The sequence below is a fragment of the Elephas maximus genome, chromosome 21 (genome assembly GCF_024166365.1).
Source record: "Elephas maximus indicus isolate mEleMax1 chromosome 21, mEleMax1 primary haplotype, whole genome shotgun sequence".
NCBI lineage: Eukaryota > Metazoa > Chordata > Mammalia > Proboscidea > Elephantidae > Elephas > Elephas maximus.
Window position 1 is genome coordinate 33,520,500 of NC_064839.1, and position 12,971 is coordinate 33,533,470.

General features: G+C 39.3%; 1 protein-coding gene across 2 annotated transcripts in view; it reads left to right on the forward strand.

Moving 5' to 3' along the window:
* The window catches only part of CBFB (core-binding factor subunit beta), a 58,387-nt gene extending 51,014 nt beyond the window's left edge, over positions 1–7,373 (forward strand). For both annotated transcript variants that reach the window (XM_049864000.1, XM_049863999.1), the window contains exon 6: positions 5,131–7,373. In XM_049864000.1, coding sequence (XP_049719957.1) covers positions 5,131–5,153 — 23 coding nt within the window. In that variant the 3' untranslated portion in view covers positions 5,154–7,373. The remainder of the gene's footprint in view (positions 1–5,130) is intronic.
* Positions 7,374–12,971: the final 5,598 nt, after the last annotated feature.

Consider the following 12,971-nt stretch of genomic DNA (forward strand, 5'->3'; position numbering starts at 1 on the left):
TATGTGAAAACTTTGAAAATAAAAACAGGCAAAGGGCTTTATGTGGTTTTTGCATTTGTGTTTTGTTTTTGAAACCTTCAGTTCTGTGTGGTCCAAAAAAATTTCAGCTTCTATTTATTTTAAATTCCCACAGACTTTAGTTTTCAAATAACTTAGCTATTCTACACTCATTTTTGTGTAAGGACAAATCAGCAAAAGAATATATCTATACTGGGCCTTTCTGGAGTGTGTTTTGTTTTGGGTAAGGCCAGTAGATGAGAGTGAACTGAGAATGTGAACTCCATCTGTTGTGGAGAGGATTACTGAGCAAGAAAGATGATACCAGATCTGTCTTCTCTCATAATAAGAAAGAGTCTTGGTTTGTTCTCCATCATAGGAGATGTAGATTTTTTATTAAAATTTATTTAGTTTTAACCTTTAGTTTGTAAAATCACTGTCTGTAAGATGCAGATTTTTTTAAAAATAATTTTATTGTGCTTTAAGTGAAAGTTTACAAATCAGGTCAGCCTCTCACACAAAAACTTACATACACCTTGCTACATACTCCCAATTGCTCTCCTCCTAATGAGACAGCCTGCTCCCTCCCTCCACTCTCTCTTTTCGTGTCCTTTTTGCCAGCTTCTAACTCCCTGTATCCTCTCATATCCCCTCCAGGCAGGAGATGCCAACATAGTCTCAAGTGTCCACCTGATCCAAGAAGCTCACTCCTCACTGGCATCCTCCCTCTCCAACCCATTGGCCAGTCCAATCCCTGTCTAAAGAGTAGGCTTCGGGAATGGTTCCTGTCCTGGGCTAACATAAGGTCTGGGGGCCATGACTACTGGGGTCCTGCTAGTCTCAGTCAGACCGTTAAGTCTAGTCTTTTTACGAGCATTTAGGGTCTGCATCCCACTGTTCTCCTGCTCCCTCAGGGGTTCTCTGTTGTGTTCCCTGTCAGGGCAGTCATCGGTTATAGCCGGGCACCATCTAGTTTTCCTGGTCTCAGGCTATTGTAGTCTCTGGTTCATGTGGCCCTTTCTGTCTCTTGGGCTTGTAATTACCTTGTGTCCTTGGTGTACTTCATTCTCCTTTGATCCAGGTGGGTTGAGACTCAATGGTGCATCTTAGATGGCTGCTTCCTAGTGTTGAAGACCCCGGACACCACTCTTCAAAGTGGGAAGGATGCAATTTTTTTTTATATGTAATTTTTATTGTGCTTTAAGTGAAAGTTTACAAATCAAGTCAGTCTTTCACACAAAAACCCATATACACCTTAGGATGCAAATATTTTTAGTATTTGAAAAGTACATATAGAGAAATTGGGAAGTGATGAGCAACTTTGTTATAACAGCAGCAGCATAAGGGCTATGTGCCAGATCGTATACACCAAAAGTATTTGTTTTATTCTGTCTTAAATGCTTTTATAAGGAGTATCTGCATTTTGAGGAACTAAGGCTGAGAGAAGACAAGAATCTTGCTTAATTAAGGTCACGTAGCTAAGATGGTTCAAGCCCAGAAATGTAGATTTTTCCCATTCTGTTTATTTTGAAATGTTACTTTTTGTATTAAGGTTCTCCAGAGAAACAAAATCGTGTGTGTATGTGTGTGTCTGTCTGTCTGTCTGTGTTTAGACATTCTGGGGACTGGCAAATTCAAAATGTATAGGCCAGGCAGCAGGCTGCAAATACCAGCAGGATGGATATCTGCATTACAGTGTTGAGGCAGAATTCCTTTACCCTCAGGAAACCTCAGCTTTGCTCTTAGGCCTTCAAGTGACTAGATGAGGCCTACCCACATTATAGAGAATAGCCTGCTTTACTTAAAATCAACTCACTGTAAATGTTAATCACGGGTAAATACCTTCCTAGCAACACCTAGACCTACGTTTAACCAGGGAACTGGGCACCCTGGCCTAGCCAAGTTGACATAAAATTAACCATCACACCCCTATATTTAAAGTTTTCCTGAGGTTGCATATTCTCTAAGAACTACATATTTTTGATATGCCTGTTGGACCAGCTCTTGCAGTGTACTTATCTGGCACGTGTTTGTAATTGTCTGCTGACCTTGTCTTTACCTTTTTCATGAGTTTCAAAAAGTGATTTTTGATTAGCATTTCTTTCTCTAATATTGGGACTTAAGATTTCTACCTGGTGTCACCTCCAGCCTTAGTAATGGGGAGATGTAGCAGTGAGTTAGGAAGCTGACATTAGTGCAAATTGTGAGTTAAAGGTTCATCTTTTCCAGAGATCTAAGTTGGTGTCCTGACTCTACCAGCTGTGTGAGGACCTTAGGGAAATTGCTTAACCTCAGGTTTATTATCATCTGTAAAATGATTGTTGAACCAAATCTCTGAAGTACTTTGCTGCTGTAAAATTCTCTAATTCGGTGTTCTGTTAGGCAAGTATCAAAGTGATTACCATAATATATAGACATTTTTTTTAATAGTACACAATAAATTGTAAAAATTTTTAATTTTTAAAGCATTTTTCCATCAGAAGTTTTCAACTTTGCTTTGATGATCTTCATAATAATAGAATGGAAATCAACCAAGAATTTGTATTCATTTGTACTCTCCTGTTCTTGGCTTCTGCATAGCCCTGACCAGTAGGGAAAACTGTAGCTGCTGAGGACTGTTTTTTCCTCTCTCATTTTGGAGCCATGAGTGCATCGTGGAACCAGATTTGCCATTTCTCTAGGTGATGGTATACCGAAAGAAAGAAAACAAACAACTGTAGTAAAAGGTCTAGATTAATTCTTTATAAGTTTTAAAAACAGATTTGTGTTCTGAAGTAGACTCCTGAACATCTGCTTTATATTAAAGCCCTGTCCTGAAGTAACTGTTAGTAAAAGGTTAGATTCCAGGGCCCACTTGGGTTGACTGGGGAGAAAGGAACTAAAAATTACAGACCGTATTCATTTAGAATCATCAAGTCCAGGGAGTTTCTTTGCCATCACCTAGCTGAACCTATTATCCACAGAGGAATTCCTTCTAAAAATATTCACCCTCTGTTAGAAGACTGCCCTAGTAGTCAAAAAGCACTCCTTCTCAAGGCAGCTCATCTAGTTGTTGAATTCTAGTCCTGTGAAAGCTATTTCACTGAACTTTAATCTGATTTTGTATTTGTCTCCTTCATATTACAGCCCATACATCTTCTGTTCTAGTATTCAATTTCCTCCCAGTCTTCAAGCTCTCTCACTCTTCCCTCTTCTGCTCTCGTTCAGCCTCTAGCAGGCTCCCCCCCTTTTATTTTTCCTGCTATTGATGCCCCTTCACCATGTCTTTCTTTTCTTATATCTTCCTCCACCCCTTCTCTGCAATATAAACAGAAACTTAAATAGCCAGGACAACTTATCTTTACTCCTGGTTTTCCATACTTTTGCCAAATACAATATTTTAAATAAACCCATACTACTTCCTCACAGCCATGACCAGTAGAGAAAATTCCAGCTACTGGTGACTGTTTTTTTGTCACTTATTTGAAGTCATCCCGTTATTATTAAAATACAAGACAAAAGCTGAAGTATTCTTTTCAGGAAGTATTAGTGGTAGATCAGTAGTGATTTATAAATATATAATTAAGATTGATTTTTCTCAGTGTTTCTTCATTGCTTAGCTCTTTTCTAACCTTCATTAACTGAAACCAGATGCTTATATCACTGTCGCTGATATTACAGAATTGGTCTGTCCTATTATACTTCAAAAAAAATTTTTTTTTTTTTTTTATATTACGCTTAGCGCTGATTCTGTGTGGAACAGAAATTGTTTTTCTAATGCAGATGAATTTCAAAGTTTTTTCAGTCTGTGATCATGCAGCATAACTTCAGCTTGGCTAGTTAATTGAAAAGAATGTGCTAAAATTTAGTCAGTGTACAGTCCAATAATATAAAATAGTTAAAATCCCCTAAAGAAGTGTATCAAAATTATAAGAAAGACTAAAACTGTGCTGGATTTTATTTTTTTTGTTTGAAAGTGAATAAGGTAACTATCCTTTTTATTTAAACAGCATAATGCTCTTGACAAATAACGGCCTAGCTGGAGCTTCTAACTAAACTTGATCTGATCTTACGGTACCAGTAGGGGCTCTGGTGGTGCAGCGGTTAAGTGCTCAGCTGATAACCTAAAGGTGGGCATTTTGAATCCGCCAGGTGCTCCACAGGAGAAAGATGTACCAGTCTACTTCTGTAAAGATTACAGCCTTGGAAAATCCTATGGGGCAGTTCTATTCTGTCCTCTGAGGTCACTATGGGTCAGAATTAGACTTGATGGTAATGGTTTTGTTTTTTTTTTTAATTATGATTATATATGTTAGTTGGTAGGTGCTCTCTCTTAACTAATTTGTCATAAATAGTTTAAATAAGAATGTTCATTCTAAAGCGAATCTTGAAATCCTCAGCGTTTATAATTGTCAAGCCTCTTGGTTGGTAAGTATTGTTAAAAAGATACTTCTGGTTATCATCTGTATGAACCAGGGACTCTCATTTTGTATTTGTGTCTTTACTGTTGAGAAAATATTTTTTGTAGCAATTCTGGACTTTATTTCTTGAAGTAGAGATTTCTGGTTAAAACTCAGTTGGCAGAGATGGAATTTAGGAAGAGATGGAGTTCACTACCACATTTTTCAGTTATGTAATTGGTAGACCATATACTTCTCTGTGATTCAGTTTCCTTATAAAGTGAGGATAAATAATAGCACCTATGTTATAGAATGTTGGGAGAAATTAAATTAGTTCATCCACAGAAAGTGCTTAGAATAGTGCCCGGCACATAGTTGATACTCAATAAATGTCAGCTACTACTAAACGGGAAAGTTTGCTTCTAAGTTGGTATGCTTCTAAGGCTGATATGTTAAAGTTAACCCCTCTAGTTCCAAAACCGTAAACTTAAGATTTGTTGCTCCTTTTATATGTAGTACAAATTTATGATGATGCTCTTTGAATATAAAATGAGTTTTATTTTCATTTTTTAAGGAAACTTTGGCAAAATATTTCACACGTTTTTAATTGTTCCTTTGCCTTTTACATGTGGAGATTCTGGTTAAAATTTTTGTGAGCTCTTCTCATGTATTGCTGTCTTAGTATGTATTATATGTATAATGTTTTGTTTTTCAAGACACATATTGATGCCAAATTATTATTTTGTCATTGCAGGCAAGAAGACAACAAGACCCTAGTCCTGGTTCTAATTTAGGTGGTGGTGATGACCTCAAACTTGGTTAATTAGTAGCACAGCAGATGTGCAGTTCATCTTTACATACATTGCTTCTAGTTGGTAGAAATAATCGATTACAAGACCAGAAACTGTGATAACTGGAGGTACTGCAGTCTTTTTCTCAACCTTAGGCAGTAACAGACATCACAAACTGCCATGGTTTTGCACTATGATTATAATACCTGCATTTCTGATTCTTCAAGCATGTAGCCAGTAATACTTTGGAATTTTTTTCTATGCAAGCTTATCTTGTTGGCATTATTTTAGTGAGTTGAAACTAGCCACTTGTAAAGCCCTTTTTCTCTTCATTGTAATTTAAAAGTTCATGTCATTTAAAAACAGGTCAAGAAGTTAAAATTTATATCAAAGGGTTTTTTTTTTTTCCCTTAGTTGCTTTAATTTTTTTGTACTTTTAGATGTGTTCGTTATACAGCTTTATTTTAGATAAGCATTCTTGAGTTTTTTGTTTTGTTTCCCCCATATTCTTTTATGTTTTTATAGTCTATTGCATTTTAAAACTGCTGATGTTTTGCATTATTTACAAGCTAAAAACCTAGTAGCGTAGAGCTGTCTGCCCCAGCCTTTAACACAAAGTTTACAGTTGTTAAAAGTTGCAGTATCCTTGTAAAATACTAGTAATCAGCACCCTTTGTTTACTTTTTAAACAAAATTTTTAAATCGGTATTAACTCTGTAATCAGCGCCAGATCTGTTTTAGATTGTTCTATAGTCATGAGTTTGGGTGGAGATATTCTCCATAGATGATAATATTCTACTGAAATGCCTAAAGAAGTCACAGGCTGGCTTCTGTTTTATTCAGGGATTTTTTTTAAAAGTCAATCAGAAAAGGGATACTGGAGCTTCTTTATGTATGTAACAGCATGTTAAACTGGAGACAGTGATGAATCAGCTACAAAGGTAATATTGTATTAAAATCATGTTTAAGATAGCTGCTTTTATGTGTATTTTATATCGCATGCTTTTGTAAAAACAATGCTAGGTGATGGAAAATGAGTAGTGTTAGAGAGAAAATGTTCATCTGTGCAGAGGATACATTTTCTTCCAATAATTATTCTGGAAAAAAACATTCACCACTATATATACGGTATTTTCCAAAAGGACTAGTAATAGAACCTTTTGAGATGAATTAGTGTAAGAATATTTTTTAAATAGGTTCAATATCAAATTGAGTGCAGCTTTTTTTTAATACAAGACTGGAAAAAAGTGCCAAGTCATTTGGCACCTTCTTACAAATATTTTTCATGGTCACATTCATTAAATGTTGCTAAATTTCTGAATTTTTGCAAAAATGTATTTTAGCATAATAGAATGGTATTATTTTAAAAGTTTGAGAAACTGACATGGTCAGCGCAGGAAAAAAACTAAAGTCTGAATGAGGTCATTACATTTAAAAACTGTATCAATTACTTGATTGATCAAGGAGGCGTGACTTTCATTGTACATAGGACTTATGATTCATAAACAGATATCCTATATCTCAGAATAAAAATAACTTATATATTTGAAGTCATGCATGGTAAGGAGTGTGTTTAAATTGTTATAAACAATAATACACCATAAAAGGTCTTGCTGATCTTCTGTATCTAAGTCTTATGAATGAGTTTGGTTGGTATTTGGTGTTGTGCAGTTCACATGTTTACACACTCAGTGCCCCAATTTCCCCCGAGGAAATTGCCTTTTAAGTGGTCCTTACAGTGGTGTCTTAAGGTTACTTTATTACAGAGCTCTTTGGTTTCTGACTTCTGCACTTAATTTTTTTTTTTTTTTTAATAACAGGATGGTACATTTTTCTCTATTGCTTCTATCGAAGGGCTTTCAGTTTATCAGTAAATAAGATCAAATGTTATTAAATGTTTATTTTGCCATCGTTCTGTAAATACTGAATTTTTCTTATCATTTAGCACTGCTGCTTCTGTCTGTCTTAATGCTGGCATTAAGATCATGAGCCCTTTTCCTCCAATACTGCAGGCTTTAAGACCTACTTTTATTAAGTTATTGATGCAATTTGATATTTTTCATAATCTCTATTTAAATGAAATTACATCGTTGCATCATCTTTTCTAAATTCATTTCCAATTAAACTTGCTTTAAGCTACCAGATTGCTTTTGTCACCATTAGTCATACTGTATGTTGTATGTTTAATTTACTTTCACAATAAACTTCGGTGTAGTGAAAACAAGGGTCTTGCTCTTTATTGACACAAGTCAGCAATTTCTGTTCTAGTGTTAGTTATGACATAATCGTTTTTGTTGTTTCTGAATGGTTCTTTGACCCTGCTTTTTAACCCTTTAAAAAAAAAAAAAAAGCAACGACAGTGTCATCTAGTGGTCATTTCTGCTAATTCCAAAGAAGGCCTTTACTTTAATGTAAACGTTATAAAGGGTACTAATTTCCCAAAGTGCATTATGGTTTTCAAAAATCTGGCTTGATTTACCCACCCTATGAGGTATGACTATAAAGTAGTGACCTTGTCAGGGAGGAAGAATTCCAAAAATTACATATCTAAATTAGTACCATCTTTCCATTATTTATTTTAAGAATATACACTTTTGTTTGTGTGTGTGCTGGTGTTACTTCAAACATTCTTAGGACTTTTGTTGAAAATTAAGCTTTTTACTTAGAAGCATGCTTTAAGCTTGGTCCATAATTGAACAAGTTTACTTGTTATTCACCACCAAACTTACTGTAAACAACAAATAGCTTTAAATGCTGAATTGGCACCATTATGGAAAATAATAAAAGAATGAGGTGCCTCCTTTGACAGTGCGACAGGGGAGCTTTTCAAGTCATAAGCCATTGTATTAATATCCCATTGTTGCATAACAACTTCAAAACTTAGCAGCTTAATACAATTTATTATCTCACAATTCCTGTTGGTCAGGAATCCGGAAGTAGCTAAGCTCAGTGGCGCTGTGGTTCAGGGTCCCTGATGAAGTTAGAGTCAAGTTGTAACCCAGGGATAGGTAGTCTCAAGGCTTGACTGAGTCTAAAGGATCTCTTTCCAGACTCACTCATGTGGTCGTTGGCTGGCCTCTGTTGCTTGAAGACTGTTGGACTAAAGGCCTCGGTCCCGCTTGCTGGCTATTGACCAGAAACATCCTTCAGTTCCTTGTCATGTGGGTCTCTGAAGGGCATCTCTCAGTGGCGGTAGATGGCTTCCCCCAGAATAAGTGACCCAAGAGAAAGAGTGCGTGCCTGATATGAACAACAAAGTCTTTACTAACCTAATCTTAGAAGTGGCATACATGACTTCTGTCACACGTTAGAAGCCGGTCACTGGATCTGGCCCACTGCAAAAAGAGTGTGACGGCAGCATCAGACCTCCTCTAACTTCAGGGGGAGGAGAGAGAATTACCATCAGCAGCAGCCCAAGGCTGACGCCTGTGAGGTGGAGGTATCCCTCCCAAGGCACCCTCTCCTGGGTTCAGTAATTTGGTGTGGTGGCCACCCAGAACTCAGAGACTATACTCACAGTTCTGGGGTTTATTAGGGAAGTAAGAGGTTACAACTTGAGATCAGGATCAGGAAGCATGTAGGCAAAGTCTCCCTTCTTCAGTGCAGGACATCCCTCTCAGCTCCTCTCAGCCACTCAAGTCTCCTCTCAGCCCCCTCAGAACAGGCTGGCCGCAGCCCTTAGCCTCGCTTGGGCATGGCCTCTGCCATGCTTGGGCAAGTGTTAAAAAACTCCTTAGCTTTGCCAAAAAGTGCCCAGAGGCACCCCGCTACCCGAAGGCACTCAGCTGCCTCCTCTTTGGCTCAGCAACCCTAGCTGCTGACAAGTGCCTGAAGGTACCCCACTCCATTAGGAAACCTTCTGCCCAAAGGTGTTCGCTTCTCTTGCTGCATGGGTTGGCAAGCCTAGCTCTGCTGACAAGTGCCCAAAGGCACTTATTTCACCAGGAAGCCTCCTTCCAGAAGGTTCTCAGCTCTCTCACCCTGTGGGTCGGCATACTCACTGTAGCCACATTGCTCTATGGGCCAAGAAGCCCACCGTGCTGTCTAGCTGGTCTCCTGGTTCTGTTGCCACAATTTCTCTGCTTCTCACTGTCTTGCGCTATCTCCCATGTTACAGCACTCTCTGTCCCCTGGGAACCCTAATGAGAGGACTGGTCAGTTTTGCCATCCCGCTAGGCTTAAAAAGAGAGTCAATCCCAGAGCAGAGGAGGGACCTCACTCCCTGGGTCTAGGAGGTTCTCAGCACGGGGACCGCAGGTCCAAAGGACGTGCTCCACTTCTGGCTCTTCTTCTTTGGTGGTAAAAACGGCCATGTTAAGTAATTCACTATACTACACCCACACTCAAAGCGAGGAATATTAAAGTTCATCTCTTGAAGGGAGGGATGTCAGAATTTATGGACATAAATTTTAACGCACCACAGCCATATTACAAAGTCTGTATATATTACTGAGTATATAGCGCTGTTTTGATCCCCCAAACATTTTTTACAGGTAAAATTAAATCATTTTCAGGCAGCTTTCAAGACATGATTCCCCATAGATAGCATCAGTTTCCTTTCTTGAAACACCACCATGTGTATGTATCCCCCCCCCCAAAAAAAAAACCAGTGTTGGCTTAAATATAAAATATTCTGAAACAGTTAAATCACTATTAGTCAACTCTCAGTTTTTGGTTAGAACAATTTAAGCAAGTTGCTTAAAGGTCATTATTGGCCTTATTCAAGTTTCAAAAACATTGGGAAAGCTCATTTTGGTTATAGTGAGTGAATTGGAGGGAACAAGACTGGAAGCGGAGACTTGGTCCCACTGATCATGTGGTAATCCAGTAGAGAGGATTAAGAGTAGCCTAGTGGGCATGTGTTTTAGTTACTTAGTGCTGCTGCTATAACAGAAATATCACAATTGAGTGGCTTTAACAAACATTTATTCTACAGTGTAGGAGGCTAGAAGTCTGAATTCAGGGTGCCAGCTCTAGGGGAAGGCTTTCTTTCTCTGTCAGCTCTTGGGGAAGGTCCTTCCCTCCTTTCAATATTGATGGGCCTGACACTCCTTGGAAATCTCCATGCGTCTTGGTGTCAGTTGTCCCCTTGGTCTAGGAGCTTCTCAGTGCAGGGACCCCAAGTCCAAAGGACATGCTCCATTCTTGGGTCTTCTTGCTTGGTGGTAATGAGGTCTCTCTCCTTTCTACTATAGGGTCACTGTGAGTCAAGATAGACTCAACGGCAACAGGTTTGGTTTTTTTTTTTTTTTTTTTTCTTCTCTGCTAGCTTCTCTCTTACACCTCAAAAGAGATTACTCACTATACAACCTAATCCTGTAGATTGAGTCCTGCCTCATTAACATCGTAGAGGTTAGGATTTACAACACATAGGATAATTACATCAGATCACAAAATGGTGAACAACACAAAATACTGGGAATCATGGTCTAGCCAAGTTGACACACATTTTGGGGGGACACAATTCAATCCATAACAGCATGGAGGTAGTCCTGGTGGCACAATGGTTAAGCACTAAACTGCTAACTAAAAGGTCGGCTCGACCTCACCAGCTGCTCAGTGGGAGAAAAGACCTGGCAATTTGCTCCCATAAAGATTACAGCCTAGGAAACACTAGGGTCACTATGAGTTGAAATCAACTTGACGGCGAACAACATTAACAGTGGGTGTGAGGGAATTTCAGACCTGAGAAAAAAGTACAGGATAGGCTAGTTTTATTGCCTTAAAACACCAGAAATTTCAGTGGCTTACAACAAAGATGTATTTCATGTGCTACATACCCATCATTGGGTGACCTAAGCTGACGACAGTTAATGGAATGTTGCCTGCCATTTTGACAGAGCCAAGAAGATAGTGTATAAAAAGGGGCACTGACTATTAAAACTGTCACCTAAAACTGACACAGGTGACTTCTGTTCACATTTCATTAGACCAAGTAAGTCATCGGCCCACATCCAGTTTCACCTGGTCAGGGAACTGCAGGCCTACCTTTTGCCCAGTTGAGAGTCATAGTATTTGTGAATAGCTCTAACGACTGCCACAGTTTACCCTCTCCATTAAATGATTCACTCTCCTTCCTTCAGGAACATATACTTAGGGGAGACAACCTACAAGTGCCAGCCAGTCAGGCACTGAGCTGACATTCTAGGATTTGTGGTTATCAGTCCCTTATACTGCCAGTATACATACAATGGTGGACCAGAGACAGGGAAACTACAGAAACACTTCCATTCAGAAAGGGGAAGAATGCAATCACTGGTCTAACAGTTACGCGATGCCATTGGGGAGGCCATCTGAGGGCCCTCCACCCTGAGATGGGAGTGTTCTTTTAAGGCCTCACAGTCCACTGTTTTCCATGACCCTTAGCTCCATCCTTTTCATTCCTGCTTCCAAACTGGCTGGCTTGCTTTTCTTTTTGTTTTTTTTTTTTTTTTTGCTTTTGTTAGAAGTACCTTGACAGACACAGCCAATAGTAACTTGGCACATTTCCTGCCTTCCAAGTTATTACATGTGACGGTTTTACCAGAAGGATAGACATCCTTCTAGCCTTCGGTGTCAGTTTCTCCGGTCACTTCCCTGTCAGTGATACCACCATTCATCTAGCTACCCAAGCTGGAAACCTAAGCGTCTTTATTCTTGACTTCATACTCCCTCATCTCCCACATCCAGTCTGTATATCCTGCCAATAAGTTCTATCAAGTCTCTGTCACTGTTAGATTTTTTTCAAAATGACAGTAACACAAAGCATTTACCTACAAACCAGACATTCAGCGGAATCCTAACACACCTTCGAAGTATCATGATCATTCCCATTTTACAAATAAAACTAAGGCATGGAGAAGTTAAGCTACTTGTTGAAGGCACAAAGCTGTTAAGTGGCAAAACTGAAATTCACATTCTCAGTCCATGCTATTAGGCAGTATGCTCTAACCTGAGGCTGTCCCTGCATTTCTCCCTTGGACTGCTTTGATAAATACCTGTCCCCCCTATATACACTCTTAGTAATCCACCAGCAGCCACTGAATATTTCTGGACATTTCCACCCTCAGTTTGGGTGAATGGCAGGTTGCTGACATTCTCCTGAGTTGATCTACTCCGCTGAGATACCTCCTACAGGGCTTTGGCCTTCTCCTACGTTGGACACCCCCCCTTCCTCCTTTACTGTTCCCAGTACCGCCATCTCAAAGCTGTCACTCCTGACCCTGACAAAAACCTGTGCGGATCATCTTTAAACCAAAGATTTGGGTATAGCAAAAATAAAGATAATCCTTTGTCTTTTGACATATTTTGTGTATCTTTACAGAAATGTTTTCTCTTGGGTGTGTTTTTACAGAAAGGGTGTCATACCATATACACAGTCTGCACCTGGCATTTTTCTCTTAATGTACCTTGGAGCTCCTTCCACACCAATATATAGGACATACTTCATTTTAAAAATGTATCCTATTATCAAAGGAGAATGAAGAACACCAAGGACACAAGGCAATTACGAGCCCAAGAGACACAAAGGGCCACATGAACCAGTGACTACATCATCCTGAGAGCAGAAGAACTAGATGGTGCCCGGTTACAACCGATGACTGCCCTGACAGGGAACACAACAGAGAACCCCTGAGGGAGCAGGAGAGCAGTGGGATGCAGACCCCAAATTCTCATAAGACCAGACTTAACGGTCTCACTGAGACTAGAAGGACCCCCGTGGTCATGGGCCCCAGGCCTTCTTTTGGCCCAGGACAGGAACCGTTCCCCAAGCCAACTCTTCAGACATGGTTTGGACTGGACAATGGGTTGGAGAAGGATGCTG